The 21334-nt window shown below is 39.0% G+C and overlaps 1 protein-coding gene across 6 annotated transcripts in view; it reads right to left on the reverse strand.

The window, feature by feature from the left end:
• Window positions 1–3303: 3303 nt before the first annotated feature.
• The window catches only part of msps (msps cytoskeleton-associated protein 5), a 231031-nt gene continuing 213000 nt past the window's right edge, over window positions 3304–21334 (reverse strand). For 5 of the 6 annotated variants that reach the window (XM_071681598.1, XM_071681599.1, XM_071681601.1 and 2 more), the window contains 3 exons: window positions 19285–19458; window positions 9440–9623; window positions 3304–5000 (listed from right to left, as the gene is read on the reverse strand). In XM_071681598.1, the coding sequence (XP_071537699.1) occupies window positions 4765–5000; window positions 9440–9623; window positions 19285–19458 (594 nt within the window). In that variant the 3' untranslated portion in view covers window positions 3304–4764. The remainder of the gene's footprint in view (window positions 5001–9439; window positions 9624–19284; window positions 19459–21334) is intronic. The other variant, XM_071681600.1, reaches the window with a different exon arrangement.

Genomic DNA, 21334 nt, shown 5'->3' on the forward strand with positions numbered 1-21334 from the left:
TTTCCATACTGTACCCCATTAGGTGTAGCTCAGAGTAAAGCCTGTATCTTTCCCTACAACACCTGAGGCATTCTCCAATACACTTATGAGATAATGTATGGTGCATATCAGCAACATCCCTTTGTTAATTTCTATTCAATGTGCAACTTTAATGTTCTTTCCTCTCCGCTACTTCTCCTATTCTAATGTTCTCAGCTTCCTGGTCATGTGCAGTTACAACTGGCTGACTGTTTCTGTTTATAAAGAGTAAGGAAGTTTACATCTGTATTTCTATGCATTATATATCAAACATTTTTCTGATTCTTCCCTCTCCAAGTTCCCCTGGGAGCTTCAAATTTACAATTTCGTAAGCAGATGTTTCATCTGGGTCAGATGACTATTTGCGAGTCATGGGAGGAGTTTTATCCTCATGTTGCCCTGCCTCTTAACCTTGTATACAAGTACGATGTCTTTACTCCTTGTATATATGTAAACACATACACACTCCCCAGAGGGTGGGTGTAAGCTGATTGCCATAGCTATAATTTGAAGCCAGTTGGGTCTGACCCTGGGCTGGCCATGCTGGTCAGTAACTCTAACCATTGCACCACGGAGGCCTGTGGTGACTTTAGTTCCATTGGCTTGCCTCTCTTCACCCTCTGCATTTGGTTGATAAGTTTTTAGTAGGTGATATACAGATCAGCAGAGATAGCACTCAATGTCGCCCAGTACTGTTAAATCACAATCAGTGATGCAGTGCAGACATCTTGTATATCTGGTAAGCTCCAAGAAACTATGAAGTGTAGTTCTGTGAACAACTTGATATAACCATGGTCATGAGGGAACTGTGCTTCAGACTCTCAAATGTTATTTTGTTTCAGGGATAGAGTGAAACGTAGTGATGGGGTGTATAACTTTTGCCAAAATATAATCATAATGTATTATCAATTATCTAATGTTTGAGTATCCTGTAATACCAGAAGTTCCGCTCCATTCCTGGGTTGCAGTCTCATAAGTGTTGCACCACTGCAGTCCCTTTTTCTACCTCCCCTCCCTCAGTCCATGAGGAGTGGGTAGGAGGACAGTGGAACACCATGTGGTCAGAGCAACTGACAGTTGGATTATTATTTGTGTGTGTGTGTGTAAATACTCCTATACATTATGTCTGCAACACTTTTTTTGTGTGTAAATACTCCTACACATCATGTCTGAAACACTATTGCATAATCACTATCAAATACATAATACATCAGTTACCAATCCATCTTATGATACAAATAATACACATGACTGTACAATACAGAGCCAAATTAACAACAAACAGGATAATCTGACATCCTGTGAAACAGACTTCATAACACGATTAATGACGGTAATGGGGTTAACACTTGACTCTTGTTAATACTCCAGTTTTATATTCATCCTAATCAAATACCTCTGGTTTTCATCTATTTGAGTTCTTTGGTGAAGAATTTCCTGTTCTGCTCAGTAGGATTCAAAAGTGGTTACTATTATAAAGGTTATAAACAATTAATTGACTACATAATATCTAGAAAAATTTCATTGGAACAAACCAAAAGGTAAATACCAAAGGTTTCCAACGTTTAGACTATAAGTAGGGCCACCATTATCAAAGATACTAAAGTCAAAGTTTCATAAAGTCTTCAGTTAATTTCACTCTTGAATCTGTTACTGCATTCTGTTCTATAAAGGGCTGTGCACAATGTCACCAGGCAGAAAAGAGCTTGGTAGTTCATTTATTGTCTTCAAAAATAACTTGACATAAAAAATATACAGGATAGAAGTTGGGGTTGATTGAAGCCATTCAAACAGTTGGCAAGCAATGTGGTAGTGGAGTTTTTGGTCCTGAGGCCATGATATTTCAATCGTTGTATATCAGTGTTTTGAGGAGTTAGGGTACTGAAAGCAGTGGTATGGTGCATCAGAAGGGAAGAGAATTGGGGGCTTGGTTTCTTTCAGGATGGATGTTATGCTGAGAAGTTTCTAGTTGTGTGGGATTATGGGTATACATGAATGGTTGATGTGAGTACAGTACTCAGATCACTAGGTGTATTTCATGTGAGTTTAGTATGTTATCAGTGCCTGTTGTAAGAAATTCTTTAGCCTTACAGAAATTGTTTTACAAGTGTTATTAGAAGTGAAGGACACGGGTAGCAGTTGGATCATATTTTTTTCATGATTGAGGTCAATTTTTTCTAGAAAATTTCAGGAGCATGTTGTGTTAGCATTGTGGGGGATATGGTGGTGTAAATAATTTTTATTGTTCGCCAGACCTAAGTGCTGTTTTAGTTAATGTGAAGGTGAAAATGCCTGGTTGTGTGGATTTTTCTGTTTTTCATTGGTAATGGTATTGCTCAAGTTTGAATTTTCTATGCTCTATGCCAGTGGGTCTGAGTGTGTTTTCTTGCTGTGCAAAGCTTGTGACTTATGTGATGTTTGGGTTATGTTGCTCCTACCATTCTGCCAAAAGGCAGGGCTAGCACATAGTGCTCACTCCAGGACAATCTAGTTACAAAGAATGAGCTGTATGAGTCAAGTGTTATAAATGACAAGGAGATATAATATGTTTGTGGATAGAGTGCCAGTAGTCTATGTGTGGATGAGGCAGAAAGAAAAGACAAGTGTCCTTGGTCAAAGGAATGTAACTTGACCACCACTGAAGTGCAGGCTTGCTATGCAGCCATCACTAACCCTCCCAATACCCTGGTGAAGAGTACCTCCCTGATCGTTGGCTGCCTACCAACTACTACCTGATAATGGTGTTGCTTAAATATGGAATTGTTTTATAGACTGTCGGTTGTACTAGTTTTCTTGCTGTATAAAGCCTGTGGCTAGTTTGATGTTTGAGTTATGTTAGTATTTTCTTTATGGAGGGAAGCACTGTGCATCACTACATGTATTCATTGATGGCAATTGTTGCACATGCCTTGCAAAGGGATTTATCATAATGGGCAGATATAAGTGGGTGACTCTATCTATGCCTCTGATGCCTGTTCCCTTTGGAAACTCCCTAAATGGGATGGCCACAGCAAAACTGTCTCCATGTATATTTCACCTACCTATTTTAATAATAAGTTGGGGATAATAATGAGGTATTAGCCTTTGGTTCTTCAGTTTGAGTTAAACTACCACTTATGTTGATGGTGCAGGGTAAAACAAGCCTGAGAATTATTAGCGAATGGAAAGGCAACCTTTAAACTTCGACCTGCCTAGGGGTGTTTCAAGGTTATCCAGTTCATTATAAGTGCAGTTAAACCATATACAATTTACACAACAATAAAAAGGGGGAGATGTAACCAAAAGCTTTATCTAATGTTTATTGTTTATCTCTTTTCACAAGAAATCCTAGTTTAGACAGATTGATAAGTTAAATGTATTTAACTAAAACTTGAGTATGTACAGAGATGCTTAGTGAAAGAAGTTTATTAAACAAAAATATAAAAAGTACTACACATGAGTTTCCTCTTGGGTAAGCATATACAGTGGGTGAGATAAATAAAAATCAGTAACTTTCTATGAAAGAAAAATGATTTTCTATAGTTACAGGTTATGAAGAGGATGTTTGGGTGTAGGCTTGTTCAGGAAAATCTGAACATAGATGAAATCTGCAAAAATGCAGCTATATTAATACTATATCTCAAGGACTTGCTGTATTTTCCATAGTTCCTTTTAAATTACAACACAAGTAGGCATTTTGGAATGATATGAAATTAAGTTCATTACACAATGGTTGCTACCATAATGTAGAGATGCACCAAAAGAAAGATATTACACCTCCTTATAAAACTCAAGTGAGGGATGTTAAAATGAAATGTGCACAAAATTAAAAATCTGAATTAGTTATGAATTTTATGAGATCACAGGCCTTCTAAGGTTGCACGAGTTGTAAATATAGGACTTATATATACATATACATACATTATATATATATATATATATATATATATATATATATATATATATATATATATATATATATATATATATATGAATGTATGTATGTATGTATGTATGTATGATTATTTTTTGTTTTATACACCAATTACACATGCTCACTAATGGTACTCCACTCAAAATGTTTCTAGTTATCCAGCAGTTGTGTAGATATTTGTGAACAAGACATGAATAATAGAATATGGAAGATACAATAACTCATATTCATTTTATCAACCTAACAATAAATGGATATAATCAAACTGGTTCCCAGAACAGGTGATTAACTAAAGCAGCCTTCAATAATATACATGTATATAAATAGAGAGATTCATCTGGGATCAGTCTGCCTTTATGTGGCATGCTGTTGAAATGGACTGCAGTACTTTTTCATCCCTAACTTGAGGGGATAAAATTACAGTTACTGATTATCTTGAACATCTGCATTCAGAGACATTTGTCATGTAGATTGTAAGTTTTGATATACAGTCAATGTCCTAGATTGACTTGAAGTAACTCCTACAACTGTCTTGAATTTACAAAGTATCAACAAAATGCCTGTCACAGTAAAACACAATGGAAATACTGATGTTGAAGTTTGAGGCACATTAAAAGGTCCATCTTATATCCACTGTGAACTGTCACATTCTTACCATAAGCAAATTAAATCTTCTTATCCAGAAGTCTTTTGGTCACAAGTATTTTTACACTGAAGCACATTCACTAAAAACCAAAATCTCCACTGTTAAATAACGAAATTTTTTTTTGCTTACTTTTGGAACAAATATACTTTGTCTGTGCTTTGTGCAACTGAAGAAAAGACACCATGGCTCACTGATCATGGGAACCATACTGATCCATAGTTTGTTCCACAGTTGTCAAGCTCTTAATGTATTCTGTGATATCTCCTTTAACTTCCTTTTCAGTACTGCAAATATCTTTTACAGCAGAATCAATGTATGTATTGTCAAATCCAGCACGGGCAGCAATGGACTTAAACTGATCAACAAGGTCATTCATGTTGAAGTTGGCAGTGTCTGGAACTTGGATGGAAGCCAAAGGTCCTGCTGAGAAAACAATAAATTAGTTAATAAAAAATAATCATTGCCTGCTCTTTTGCATCTAAAAATAATCATTGCCTGCTCTTTTGTATCTATCTTTAAGGGATGCAGTTATCTCAAAACAAGAGAACAATGAATAGGGTTAAAAGCTACAAAAGAGAAATTTTAATAATCCCACTAAAAAAACCTTAATTAAGGATTTAGTGGGCATCTTATGCATGTAATTTACTAAGCAATTCTAGGGTTTAATTCAACTTACAGACACTGAGTAGGTTAAAAAGCTACAGTCTTAACTGTGTTCTATGGAAAGGAAAGGATGATGGTGGCTATTCGAAGTGAAAGCGCATACATAGTCTGATTGAAAAGGCTGACCACGGTAAGCTGATATTGTTCTAGCATACAGTGAAGTAAGACCAACAAAGAATTATATAACAGAAATGAAATAAGAAAGAGGGGAGATGAAAGGACGTAGTAATGGAGACTTTAGGGCACTGAACCTTAAATATTCTAGGTGCGAGGTGTGTGTGGATATAAAGAAGTTGAGGATTGTAATACATGGAGGGAGGGGTAAATGTGATATTCACGGGTTAAACAAGGGTATATAAGTGGTGGAAGTAGTACATGGGGAGAGGCAGTGTAAGGTAGACCCCGATTTTGCAACATTGTACATGACAGCTAGACAATGGATGGATGCAAGTGAGGCTACTGTTTGTTCCTGATGCTGTCTGGCCAGGCAAAAGTGGGAAAGGCAACTTGGTATTAAAATATACATTTGCCTGCCTACTTCACAGTATGTCATTCATATTAAGTACAAGTGCAATATCCTTCACTAATGTCATCAATTTTGATTTTCAACCAAAACACAAAGTTGTTTTTACTGAATACAGAACTGGTATGTAAAAATTTTTTTTTGGAGGGAATGCTCTTCTATCATTTATGTAAAATGCTATTTCAGATTTCTAACTCAACTTACTTGCTTATCCCATTCATCAGCCTAAACTTGATTGAATCCACTTGTACTTTACTATCTCATTGCTACTTAACTGTACATTTTTTAAGGTTCAAGACATTATGGCAATCATGGGTGTCTGATAAATGGAAATGATAACTGCTCTTCAAGGGTGGGCAGGGGTACAGGAAGTGAATGGGAAAGGGAGAAAGGAAAGAGTACCTATGATAATATTTTGTGTGGCAGGGCTAGTGAGCCTCACTCTACATCTACAGCTTGATGAGAGGTAATGTTTTTATCTGCTGCCATGCACAGTGCATAGTTATCAATCTTGGAATTTGACTATAACATTATATAAGTAACTACAACCTCCTCTTTGGGTAAGGAAGGAAAAAAATATGGTACAGAATCGGATGTTGTAAGCCTACGGGACACGAACTTCCACTACAAGACAAAATGGACATAATACCAACAAAGCATTCCATGAGAAGCTAAGTGAATTAGTTAAGTTTTCAATACCACTTTAAAGAGATTCAGAGAGATATAAAGAGAAGATACTAAGACAGAAGACAAATGGTGGGGAAAAAAAGAGGGACAGCAATAAGGAAAAAGATAAAGATACTTGAAGAAAAAATAAATTGGTTTTTTGTGAGTTTGGATATTGAAGACAGCAGTGATATAAGGCAGTATATACAGAGAATGCTAACTTAAAAAAGTACCATTCTAATAGGGCAGTCCATAAGCACAATAAAAGTGAATCGGTAATTAGATGGGGGTATACCTCTCCTGGCAAGATAATGGATCATCACCCAAGCCTGGATACCCTGAGCGGCTGCCCCCGCCTCCCTCTGTCACAACATAGTAGAATCATCTTACTGCAATATTTACATGATTCTGCTATCTAGATTGTCATATATACATATAATAGTTACAATACTGTACAAGCAGGAGACAGTAATGAATGAGTAGGCCTCTACATTACACAGTACTTTACATTCCGTACTCACCAGATATTAAACTTCCATTGTAGCTTTGTTCTGCTACTGTATAATAAGCACTAAAAGTTAAAGTCTTTTTTCCCTATCTATTTCAATGGTTAACAGGACACAACCACCTCTCAGTTACTCCCCTGCTTCCCCCAATCACAACCCAGTTTTCAGTACATTAGAATTAATCACCATATCCAGTTCATCACCAGGTGTCACTGGATTCCATCTGCTTGAGGTTACACTGCGAGTGAAAAGTCATCTTTGGGCAAGCTATATCACTGGGAGTAAAGTCTCATCAAAGAACTTCTCACTCCAAAGGAGTCTACATTTCCCTGCCACTAGAAGTAAAGCAGCCTTCAGAAAGGTCCTAGGTAACACATGTACTCTTTAACAGAAATTAATCCTGATGTAACTGTAAATAAGTTCATTAACCTTTTAGAGTTTCTCTAATACAGTGTCAAAATAAAATAAAATTATGTAGGCTGCAAAAATGAAAAATGTTTCAAAAACCATGGATACCAACAACGACTTCTCATAATAGAGTGGCCGCTCCAACCTGGAAGGAAGTCTGACTCACTTCAGATGATACAACTTACATTATGTTAAAATACGGCCTTATAAGCTCCTCAAACTTCCTACAACCACTGTCTGGGCATAACCTTATCTTTACCTTTCTATGGACTCCAGCAATGCTCTGGAAACTAGCCACATCCTCTGGGTGGGACCATAAGCCAAGGACTGTGAGGGGTGATGTGTATATGTCTATGAGGTGAGTGGAGAACAATTTAGGAGTAGGTGTTCTGTATTTTCAGGATGAAGGTTGCATCTTAGGCATAACAGGTCTTGCGTTATGCTGAATAAGAGTGTGTGATGAAGAAATGAGTGTAGTCCCAAGCACAGGTAAGAATGTGTAACTTGTATATGTAAGAGGAATGTGGTTTCAGATGGGTGTATGTTTGGTGGGATAGTACTTAAGACTGTGTAAAGATGATGGTTGTTTTGTGCTTGTGTGTATGAGTATAAGGAGGTTAGTGTTATAAGAGGAGTATCAGTGAAGGGGGTACATAGGGAAGTGGTAACAGACAGAGATGAAGTGAAGAGGAGATGGAAGAAGTCTTCTAAAGGACTATTAAATGTGTTTGATAATGGTGGCAGATGTGGGGTGTTTTGGACAAGGAGGTATGTGAAGTGAAAGTCAATGCAAGTGCTTTGGTGAAAATAGAAGAGGTGGTGAAAGTCTTGCTTAAGATAAAGTGTTGCACAGCAACATGAGTGGATGGAATTGCAGTTGAATTAGTTGTGTTGTGTTTGATTGGTCAGTAAACATTTCCCATGTATGTATGGCTCACAGTGAGGTGCCTGAGGACTGGCAGAATGCATCTACTGTGCCACTAAATAAATTTAAGGGGAATAAAAGTTTACGAATTACAGAGGTATGAGTATGTTGAGAGTACCTGGTGAGTGGTATGGGATAATGATGATTAAAAGGGTGAAGGCATGTACAGAGCATCAGATTAGGAAGGAACAATGTGGTTTCAGAAGAGGTAAAGTATGTGTGGATTACATGTTTGCTTTGAAAAACTTGTCTGAGAAACACTGAGAAACAAAAGGATTCATATGTGGCATTTATGGTTCTGGACAGACACTTTGTGGAAGTTGCTACAAACATAAGGGGTGGAAAGAAAACTACTAGAAGCAGTGATTTTTTTTTTTTTTTTTGAAAGTAAGGCATATGTGTGAGTAGACAGGAGGATGAGTGGTTGCAGAAGGTGGGCCTGCAGCAGGCTGTATCATCTAGAGTACATTCTTTTCAAAGAACTTTCCACTCCAAAGTAGTTCATCATTTCCTTAATAATGAAAGTAGCACAGCCTTGGAGCTGGAAGGAGCTCCTCGAAATGGGGTCCTATTGGAAACATAAATAAATATAAATACATAAACAAATATGGCCAGAGGTGTTGTTGGAGTATGCCTGTATGTAACCATGTGAAACTCTGTTAAGGATGTATTAATGGTAATGGATGAAAAGGAGCACAAACTTGTTAAGGAACTCATCATTCCAGAGGAGTACACCATTTCTATACTATTGATTGCAATGCAGCCTTAAACCTGCAGAAGCTTCATTTTTAAAAGGAGTCCCAGGGTTATATAATCAATCATATGGCAACACTCTGCGCCTGCATGTGGTTATGTCGAAAGTGAAAAGTCACTATGAGCTAGGTTGTATCCCTATCAACTGAAAGGAGTACAATCTCTTCGAAGAACTTCTCATTCCAAAGGAGTTCATCATATCCCTGCGATTGATTGTAGTACAGCCTCAGAGCTGCAGGAGCCCCATAAATAAGGGCCCTGTTGAGGGTAAAAAATATCCAGAGGCTTAGTTAAAATATAATATCATGGGAATTATGTGCAGCAGGGAGGTGACACAAGACAATTTAAGTGTGAGTTTAAATGGGGAGGATCTGTAGGAAGTGGAGTGCAATGGGTAACTCTTGTTTTAAAAACTTACCTGAGTTTGACCCATTTTCAGATGCAGGACTAGATGCCACTTTCCCTTCTGCCTGCCGCTCCATTTCAACTCTCTTCAATCCCCGCTCAATGTAATTCTGGAAGAACTGGGATGATTTTCTCAAGAAAGGTTCTATATCTGCTTCTGGATGCTTCTGTTTAAACTCATACAGCTGAATCAAACCCTGAGGAGAATATCTGATTAATATTCAAATATTTTGTTCATTGTGAGTAAATAAGGCCTTTTCTTGTTCCTAGTACCTCATTAATGCAGGAAATGATGAGTAAGTATGAAAAAGTAAACCATCTAAAGAATCATACTGAAAACAGTGAGCAATAAGGGGTAACTGCTTTACTTTTTGTTTATTTCATCATTAATGCTATTCCCAGTTCTATGGGGAAGACCATGTACATACACTCTGAAATCACTCATACACATATTCATCCCACACCAAAAGCATCAAGTTAAACATGAACATCCACACTTATAAAAAAGCTTTTTACTTATTTATTTTGCTCACAAAGTTCATTTGTAAAGTGAGATCAAGTGTTAATCTAAACAAAATAAAAAGCTTTACTGTCTCAGATATGCACAATATTTTAAGTTTTTCTCACCAAACAAAAAGAGTGGCGCCCTATTTCTTTCAAGAGCTGCTAGAGCATTCTGTCTGAGTGTAAGTATTTGGGAAAGACGATAAGTTTGAATGGTAGTAAAAAAGTTGAAGTTGAAAACAGAATCCAGCAAGGAAGAATAACTGGAGGTGCACTGTAACTTCTGGTGAATGGTGAGAAAGTAAGTGAAGGATGTGGAAGAAGCCCGCAAGATGGAATACATATCCTAATCACTGTTCTGAATGAAAGGCATTGTTATTATGGGTTACAATGGTCAAATATAAAAGCAGCGAATGTGGATGACTCAGAAGAACTGTTAAAGAATGAATATGAGATGAAGATATGTAGCATAGAAAAAATATTTGGATGATACTGTCATGCAAAATATAAGTGTTTGATGGATGATATATGCAGCAGCATGGCTGAAAGTAAAAGTTTAAGTGGTAGAGACATACTGTGAGAAAATTGATTAGAAGTATTTTGAAAGAATGATTCTTAATAGGGTGTAATGGAATAACTGTGGATAAAGATGGAACTATCAATAAAGCCTTTAGTCTTGCAAATCAACTTATAATGCAAAGCAAATAAAAAAAAAGGGAAATTAGAATGGAAGAATGTATTTCACTTTACCACATGATATAAAATAAAGATGTGTATGAGCAGAGTACAAATGTAGGTGATCAAACTTGTGCAAAGGGATGTGGATTTATCCCCTAAGCAGTTCGGTAACTCACAAGGAATACTCAGTTCGCATTTTTATATATGGTAAGATCAAAGTGTCTCTAACATGAAACTGTTAGACATCATTTATTTCTTTATATTCATTATACTTGATCATCATTTCCCACATCAGCGAGGGAGTGCCAGGAAACAGACGAAGAATGGCCCATCCACTCATATACACATACAAATACATAAATGCCCATACATACGCATATACGTATCAACATATGCACATATACATACACATACATATACATATATATGCATGTACATATTCATACTTGCTTGCCTGCATCCATTCCCAGCACCACCCCACCCCATAGGAAACAGCATCACTATCCCCTGCTTCAGAAAGGTAGTGCCAGGTATATAGACAAAAAAGGCCACATTCATTCACACTCAGTCTCTAGCTGTCATGCATAATGCACCAAAACCACAGCTCCCTATCACTTGATCACTGTTTCCCACATTAACCAGGAAACAGACGAAGAAAAACCAATCCTCTCTCAAGCACACATATGCATGGACATATACATCTTTTATTATACTTGATCACCATTTCCCACATCAGTGAGGTTATGCCAGGAAATAGATGAAGAATGACCCATCCACTCATATACACACATATAGACATACACATACGTATATATATATCAACATATATACATACATAAACATATACTCGCTACCTCGCAAATGCGGGAGACAGCGACAAAGTATAATAATAAAAAAAAAAAAACATATACTCCTATGAGTCCACGGGGAAAAAGAAACACGATAAGCTTCCAAGTGCACTTTCATGTAATAATCACATCATCAGGGCAGATACAAGAAAGAAATGTCAGTTGATGTACCACGAAGAGACGTACCTATGACGACATTTGGTAAACAAGTGATGATGTGATTATTACAGGAAGGTGCACTTGAGAACTTATCGTGTTTCATTTTCCCTGTGGACTCATAGGAATATACTTGATCACTCGCAAAATTGCGATCCTTTCCAACATAAACATTTACATATACAAACGTACATATTCATACTTGCTTCCCTTCATCCATTCCCAGCACCACCCTGCCCCACAGGAAACACAACTGCTACCTTGTGTCAGTGAGGAAGCACCAGGAAAAGACAAAAAAGGCCACATTTGTTCACACTCATTCTCTAGCTGTCACATGTAAGGCAATGAAACCACAGCTCCCTATCGACATCCAGGCCACACAGACCTTTCCATGGTTTACCCAAGATGTTTAACATGCCCTGGTTCAGTCCACTGACACCACATCGACCCCATCATACCACATTGTTCCATTTCACTCTATTCCTTGCACGCCTCTCACCCTCCTGCATATTCAAGCCCCGATCACTCAAAATCTTTTTCACTCCATCCTTCCACCTCCAATTTGGTCTCCCGCTTCATCTTGTCCCTATCACCTATGACATGTATATCCTCTTTGTCAACCTTACCTCACTCATTCGTTCCAAATGTCCAAACTATTTCAGCACACTCTCTACTGCTCTCTCAACCTCACTCTTTTCATTACTGCACATCTCTCTTATCCTTTCATTACTTACTTAATCAAACCACCTCACTCAAAACACTTTCCTCAAACATCCCTAAATAAACATTTCCTCATGCCTTGCAACCATGTAATATTGTTGGAACTACTATTCCTTGAAACATACCCATTTTTGCTCTCCGAGATAATGATCTCTCTCTCTCCACACATTCTTTATTTCTCCCAGAACCTTCACCCCCTCCCCCACCCTATGACTCACTTCCACGGTTCCATTCACTGTGAAGTTCATTCCAAGATATCTAACATACTTTACTTCTTCCAATTTTTGTCCATTCCCTCAACCCTGCTGAACCTAATAACCTTGCTCTGAGTCACATTTACTCTCAACTTTCCCCTTTAATACACTTTTCCAAACTCAGTCACCAACTTCTGCAGTTTCTCACTGGAATCGGCCACCAGTGCTGTATCATCAACAAACAACAACTGACTCACTTACCAGGCCCATTCATCCCCAACAGACTGCACACTCACCCCTCTTTCCAAAACTCTTGCATTTACCTTCCTAACCACACCAATCGTAAACAAACTAAAATCAAACAACCATGGGGAAATCACATACCCCTGCCACAGATCGACCTTCACTAGGAACCAAATCACTCTCCTCTCTTCCTACTTGTAAACATGCCTTACACTCTTGACAGAAACTTCTCACTGCTTCCAGCAGCTTACCTCCCACACCATATACTCTGAACTCCTTCCACAAAGCATCTCTATCATCTCTATGCATTCTCCAGATCCATAAATGCTACAAATCCATCTGTTTTTCTAAGTATTTCTTATACACATTCTTCAAAGCAAACACCTGATGCACACATCCTTTACCACTTATGAAACCACACTGCTCCTCCCCAATCTGATGCTCTGTACATACCTTCTTCCTCTCAATCAATACCCTCCCATACAATATTCCAAGAATACTCAAAAACTTTTCTTTCTTTCAAACTATTCGCCATTTCCCGCATTAGCGAGGTAGCGTTAAGAACAGAGGACTGGGCCTTTGAGGGAATACCCTCACCTGGCCCAATTCTCTGTTCCTTCTTTTGGAAAATTAAAAAAAAAACGAGAGGGGAGGATTTCCAGCCCCCCACTCCCTCCCCTTTTAGTCGCCTTCTACGACACGCAGGGAATACGTGGGAAGTATTCTTTCTCCCCTATCCCCAGGGATAACTCAAAAAACTTATGCCTCTGTAGTTTGAACACTCCCCTTTGCCTTTGTACAATGGCACTATACATACATTCGCTAATCCTCAGGCATTTCACGCTGTCTCCCGCGTTAGCGAGGTAGCGCAAGGAAACAGAGAGAAATATGTCAGGTGATGTACCACGAAGAGACGTAGCTAGGACGACATTTGGTAAACAAGAGATGATGTGATTATATATAATAAAGTGCGTAAGATAAGGGAACAAATGGGAACTTCAGTGAAGGGGGCTAATGGGGAGGTGATAACAAGTAGTGGTGATGTGAGAAGGAGACAGAGTGAGTATTTTGAAGGTTTGTTGAGTGTGTTTGATGATAGAGTGGCATATATAGGGTGTATTGGTCGAGGTGGTGTGCAAAGTGAGAGGGTTAGGGAGAATGATTTGGTAAACACAGAAGAGGTAGTAAAAGCTTTGCAGAAGATGAAAACTGGCAAGGCAGCGGGTTGGCAGAATGCTTGCGTAGTGCCATTGTACAAAGGCAAAGGGGATAAAAAAGTGCTCAAATTACAGAGGTATAAGTTTGTTGAGTATTCCTGGGAAATTATATGGGAGGGAATTGACTGAAAGGGTGAAGGCATGTACAGAGCATCAGATTGGGGAAGAGCAGTGTAGTTTCAGAAGTGGTGGAAGATGTGTGGATCAGGTGTTTGCTTTGAAGAATGTATGTGAGAAATACTTAGAAAAGCAAATGGATTTGTATGTAGCATTTATGGATCTGGAGAAGGCATATGATAGAGTTGATAGAGAGGTTCTGTGGAAGGTATTAAGAATATATGGTGTGGGAGGCAAGTTGTTAGAAGCAGTGAAAAGTTTTTATCAAGGATGTAAGGCATGTGTACGTGTAGGAAGAGGAAAGTAACTGGTTCTCAGTGAATGTAGGTTTGTGGCAGGGGTGTGTGATGTCTCCATGGTTGTTTAATTTGTTTATGGATGGGGTTGTTAGAGAGGTGAATGCAAGAGTTTTGGAAAGAGGGGCAAGTATGCAGGCTGTTGTGAATGAGAGAGCTTGGGAAGTGAGTCAGTTGTTGTTCGCTGATGATACAGCGCTGGTGGCTGATTCGTGTGAGAAACTACAGAAGCTGGTGACTGAGTTTGGTAAAGTGTGTGAAAGAAGAAAGTTAAGAGTAAATGTGAATAAGAGGAAGGTTATTACGTACAGTAGGGTTGAGGGTCAAGTCAATTGGGAGGTAAGTTTGAATGGAGAAAAACTGGAGGAAGTAAAGTGTTTTAGATATCTGGGAGTGGATCTGGCAGCGGATGGAACCATGGAAGTGGATCATAGGGTGGGGGAGGGGGCGAAAATCCTGGGAGCCTTGAAGAATGTGTGGAAGTCGAGAACATTATCTCGGAAAGCAAAAATGGGTATGTTTGAAGGAATAGTGGTTCCAACAATGTCGTATGGTTGCGAGGCGTGGGCTATGGATAGAGTTGTGCGCAGGAGGATGGATGTGCTGGAAATGAGATGTTTGAGGACAATGTGTGGTGTGAGGTGGTTGGATCGAGTAAGTAACGTAAGGGTAAGAGAGATGTGTGGAAATAAAAAGAGCGTGGTTGAGAGAGTAGAAGAGGGTGTTTTGAAATGGTTTGGGCACATGGAGAGAATGAGTGAGGAAAGATTGACCAAGAGGATATATGTGTCGGAGGTGGAGGGAACGAGGAGAATTGGGAGACCAAATTGGAGGTGGAAAGATAGAGTGAAAAAGATTTTGTGTGATCGGGGCCTGAACATGCAGGAGGGTGAAAGGAGGGCAAGGAATAGAGTGAATTGGAGCGATGTGGTATACTGGGGTTGACGTGCTGTCAGTGGATTGAATCAAGGCATGTGAAGCGTCTGGGGTAAACCATGGAAAGCTGTGTAGGTATGTATATTTGCGTGTGTGGACGTATGTATATACATGTGTATGGGGGTGGGTTGGGCCATTTCTTTCGTCTGTTTCCTTGCGCTACCTCCCAAACACGGGAGACAGCGGCAAAAAAAAAAAAAAAAAAAAAAAAAAAAAAAAAAAAAAAAAAAAAAAGTTATGGAAAACAGGATGGTTTGGAAACAAACTGGTTAGAGCTGAGACATACCTCATCATTTCGACTGTTTAATGGTCTTCCTCAGGAGATACTGATTCGAGCATTCAGTGGGACCATATTCTCCAGTAAGTGACTGTCATCTATGTCCCTCTCTGATTGGATCACTTGTCCTGCTGCCTCCACTCATTCACAGTGGTCTCTGCTGCCTGGCATGAACAGCAGATGAACCTATACCTTGTGTTAACATTGTCTTCGGTAGCTATGTAAGCTGCTTCTAATGTATTTCTTAATCGTTTGCTATGGCATATTTTTGCCGTGTCCCAATACATGGATTTTTTCCACTCTGTTTACATCGTGCAAGTCTCGGTATGATATAAAGAGAGTGGAACTTGTCACTGCAAATCAGTGTAGTGGAACAATGCGAGAATATTGTATAAGGCCTAAGCAAATAAAAAAGAAATTAAAAGTAGCTTGCATTGCTACCAAGAAACATTAACAACAAGGTTTGGTTTCATCTGCTGGTCACATCAGATAGTGGAGATCCCTGTGAATGAAAGGAGACAGCAGAACATGTGATCATATCAGACAGAGACACGCCAAGGCGTCAGACTGGGTGACCATCACTTGCTGGGAACATGGGTCTGCTGAATGCAGCAATCAGTATCTCCTGACGAAGACTGTATATATTAGCCTGAAGGTAATATATACAATATTGTTAATAATTTTACACAAGAAACAAAGTTTGTGTAACAATGAACCATCAGAAAGCTAATGTCAAAACCTCAGAATTATTCAAATGTTTCCTCCAGAGTTATGTGCTTCATTAACAATGGTTTTTGTCTTATAAGTATCTCTGATTTTATCAACTAACAACATTTCTTGTTCTGTTATAAATGCATACTGCTCTAATCCTTCAATAAGTCCATCATGCATTTCTACCATGTCGTCTATAGGCACTTTTTTCTGCAGTGTTACCAAAGTCATCCGCAATGTCTCTTATCAAGATCAACTTGATTCAGAATCCTTTCAGCTATTTTACTGTCAGTCAGTGAATGAACAACTGGAGGCTCATTATCTGAAGGCCTTTTTGACATTTTCAACAATATCTTTGTACCAATGAGCACAGAATAAGTGAAAAGCACAATGAGTAATGCACGTAGGTCTGGTGGTGCCAAGAGAGCATCAGAGCCCAGAAGGGGCAAGTGAGTTCTGGTGTTGAACTTTCCACTTGTAACATCGTGTTGCAGCTTAAAAAGGTTTGGATTTTGGATTTTTGTATTAGAATTAAGAAAGCTAAGTTATAGGGAATGGCTAGAGACCTTATATTTGCCTACCTTGGAAGCAAGAAGGGTAAGGGGTGATCTGATCACTACTTTTAAATTTCTGAAATAAGTTGATGACACACAATTAATGTTTCTTAGAGAGGCAGGGATTGAACAACCATAAGAAATAAAGTGAATTAAGCAAGACACTTATCAAAAAAGATGTGAAATAGTACCTTATAGTAAAGTGATGGATTATTATTTTTATTATACTTTGTCGGTGTCTCCTGCGTTTGCGAGGTAGCGCAAGGAAACAGACGAAAGAAATGGCCCAACCCCCCCCATATACATGTATATACATACGTCCACACACGCAAATATACATACCTACACAGTTTTCCATGGTTTACCCCAGACGCTTCACATGCCCTGCTTCAATCCACTGACAGCACGTCAACCCCGGTATACCACATCGCTCCAATTCACTCTATTCCTTGCCCTCCTTTCACCCTCCTGCATGTTCAGGCCCCGATCACACAAAATCTTTTTCACTCCATCTTTCCACCTCCAATTTGGTCCCCCTCTTCTCCTTGTTCCCTCCACCTCCGACACATATATCCTCTTGGTCAATCTTTCCTCACTCATCCTCTCCATGTGCCCAAACCACTTCAAAACACCCTCTTCTGCTCTCTCAACCACGCTCTTTTTATTTCCACACATCTCTCTTACCCTTACGTTACTCACTCGATCAAACCACCTCACACCACACATTGTCCTCAAACATCTCATTTCCAGCACATCCATCCTCCTGCGCACAACTCTATCCATAGCCCACGCCTCGCAACCATACAACATTGTTGGAACCACTATTCCTTCAAACATACCCATTTTTGCTTTCCGAGATAATGTTCTCGACTTCCACACATTCTTCAAGGCCCCCAGGATTTTCGCCCCCTCCCCCACCCTATGATCCACTTCCGCTTCCATGGTTCCATCCGCTGCCAGATCCACTCCCAGATATCTAAAACACTTCACTTCCTCCAGTTTTTCTCCATTCAAACTCACCTCCCAATTGACTTGACCCTCAACCCTACTGTACCTAATAACCTTGCTCTTATTCACATTTACTCTTAACTTTCTTTTTCCACACACTTTTCCAAACTCAGTCACCAGCTTCTGCAGTTTCTCACATGAATCAGCCACCAGCGCTGTATCATCAGCGAACAACAACTGACTCACTTCCCAAGCTCTCTCATCCCCAACAGACTTCATACTTGCCCCTTTCCAAAACTCTTGCATTTACCTCCCTAACAACCCCATCCATAAACAAATTAAACAACCATGGAGACATCACACACCCCTGCCGCAAACCTACATTCACTGAGAACCAATCAATTAAAATGACTGAAAGCTTGTTTAATGCAGACACAGTACATAAGTCTAATCAGCTGTATGACAAAAAGAAATGTTAATGAAATAGGGCCCCATGAGTTAAAACTCTCTTCCTATACAGCATAAACAAGTAATTACATATCCTGTTTGATGAATAATACCGTTCCTCTCAGCTGCCACCTACATTATATATAATCAACTATCTCTGGTTTGTATGGGATTGATTTCAATCACATGTCAAGTATTCATTTATTTATTTTGCTTTGTTGCTGTCTCCCGCGTTTGTGAGGTAGCGCAAGGAAACAGACGAAAGAAATGGCCCAACCCACCCCCATACACATGTATATTCATACACGTCCACACACGCAAATATACATACCTATACATCTCAATGTACACATATATATACACACACAGACACATACATATATACCCATGCACACAATTCACACTGTCTGCCTTTATTCATTCCCATCGCCACCTCGCCACACATGGAATACCATCCCCCTCCCCCCTCATGTGTGCGAGGTAGCGCTAGGAAAAGACAACAAAGGCCCCATTCGTTCACACTCAGTCTCTAGCTGTCATGCAATAATGCCCAAAACCACAGCTCCCTTTCCACATCCAGGCCCCACACAACTTTCCATGGTTTACCCCAGACACTTCACATGCCCTGATTCAATCCACTGACAGCACATCAACCCCGGTATACCACATCGATCCAATTCACTCTATTCCTTGCACGCCTTTCACCCTCCTGCATGCCAAGCATCCTCTTAAATATTTCTGTAGTTGTTCCATGCAAGTACATCATTTCTCCTAGTAGTAAACTGATTAGTCTTTCTAGCTTTATTACCGGTATGTTCCACGGTATTCATGTAGATTTCATAACTGTGTCTTCCATGCTGAGATGCTTTCAAGTTTAATACATTTTCCTTTATACATTCAGATTGATGCCTCACATTCTCTTCTATATATAAGGAAGAAATAGAGAATTTGAAATACATACACAGAAGAAAATGTTGAAATGCATTTAATGAAAACAAACCACAAAACTTACTTCTTTGGTATTTTCTTTTGAACCAATCTTGCGGAATATTTCAGAGAGAGTGTTGTGTGCTGTTTTGCTTAGTCTCTTCGGGGATTTGCCACTATCTGCAGAATCATTTGTGACTTGTGCTGCAGCAAGTCTATTACTATCCCCAATGCCACCATCATCATCTGTTTTTGGTTTCTGTGGACAGGACTTATTTTAGCCTTTACAGTCAAATGGTCACACTTTCACATAACGTTTAAGTCTCTTTTTAACTAATCTAATGAGATGATAATCTATACAGTTGCAAAAAGCCAAATTATGGCTACAAATATGGTTCAGAAATACAGAACTCAACCTCAATGTAATATCAGGGCCTTAAACAGTACAAGTCTACATCCTTCAATATATGCTTGACAAGAAGTGATGCAAATCAAGCAAATTCTGACAAATAAACCTACAACCTGCAGATGGATGTTACTTTGTTTCATAGAAAGTACCTAATTATGAGGACCATCAATGATATATGCCAAAAGGCAGGTGCACTACAGAGCACTTACCACATTCCATCCCTGAATAATATTATAATCTCTCTCTGTTGCCATGCTCATTAAACAATGATCTATCCTGGGTTATGGACTGACTTTAACACATATCAAGTATTCATTTTAAAGTTTCTGTAATCAATCTATGCATGTTTCTTATTTCTGCTACAAATGCAAAGGTTGTGAAAGTAATGACTGGGGTGGCAAGTGGGATGTCTGATCATTTCTTGGTGGATAGGGCAGAAGTTTGTAGTGGTTTTAGAAAAAAGATATTATGTGTTTGAGAAAAGTGGTGAAATTTAGTAAGCTTTAGAAAATAGGCCTATTTGCAAAGGATCCCAAGAATGACTGAGTGATAAGTAGCACCCCTGCCACAAACCGACAGTCACTGGGAACAAATCACTTTCCTTTCTTCCTATTTGTACACATGCCTTACACCTTGGTAAAAACTTTTCACTGCTTCTAGCAACTTACCTCCCACACCATATATTCTTAAAACCTCACACAAAGCATCTCTATCAACCCTATCATAAGCCTTCTCCAGATCCATAAATGCTACATACAAATCCATGTATAATAATAAATAATACATGCATATGAGAGGATGGGCTGTTCTTTGTATGTTCCCTGGCACTACATTGCTGAAGCAGGAGATGGCGATCAAGTATGATAATAATTTATGTACTAATTATTCTCAGGGGTGTAGGAAACTGCCTCATAACCCACTAGCATTTATGGTATCTGTCATAGTTATACTACAATGCAAGATGATTATAATACCTTTCCTCTTGGTCATTACAGCCTCAGCCTCATACCTAGATTTCTATCCACTTCTAAGGTAATACCTTCATACCTTCTTACTTTCCAGCTAATTTCCCTTTATTACATTTGCTTCCTTATTCAATTTATAAACACTATTCTCTTCTTCCTCTATTCCTTCCTTTTCACACTAACATTCCTCTCACCCACTGCATTTTCAACATAAACCTACCTTGATTTCTTCATCATTATCTTCTAGATTATATTTAGTTGTGCAAATTCTATCATCTTCATTTTCTTCAGTATCCACCTTATCTGCAGCTTCATCATCATCCCTTTCTTTCAAGTTTATTTCATCTTTTCATTATCTTTCAGCTGCAAATATCCATGGGTATCAGGAAGGTTAGTGATGACTGCAAAGTGAGCTAGCACTTAGGTGGCTGTCAAGTTGCACATCTTTGGCCCAGGTAGATGTCTTTTCTCTGTGCCTCACCCACACATGGACTACTGGTATTCTGTCCATAAACATACAAACTCTCCTTGTCACACATAACACTTGACAACACTTAATTGGTAAGAGAAATAGACAGTTGTAGGAAGGAACATTTAGGTAGGAGCATTATAGAAACATTCGGTAGAGGTAGTAGGTAGAAACATTAAACAGGGCCATTAGGTAAAAGTAGTCAAGAGGAACATTAGGTAGGAGCCTCTGCAAACATTGCACTAAACTTGCCCTCTGCCAGTGGCCTCATAAGGGTGAGGCACAGATGGCT

Source organism: Panulirus ornatus, chromosome 33, assembly GCF_036320965.1.
Source record: "Panulirus ornatus isolate Po-2019 chromosome 33, ASM3632096v1, whole genome shotgun sequence".
NCBI classification, from domain to species: domain Eukaryota; kingdom Metazoa; phylum Arthropoda; class Malacostraca; order Decapoda; family Palinuridae; genus Panulirus; species Panulirus ornatus.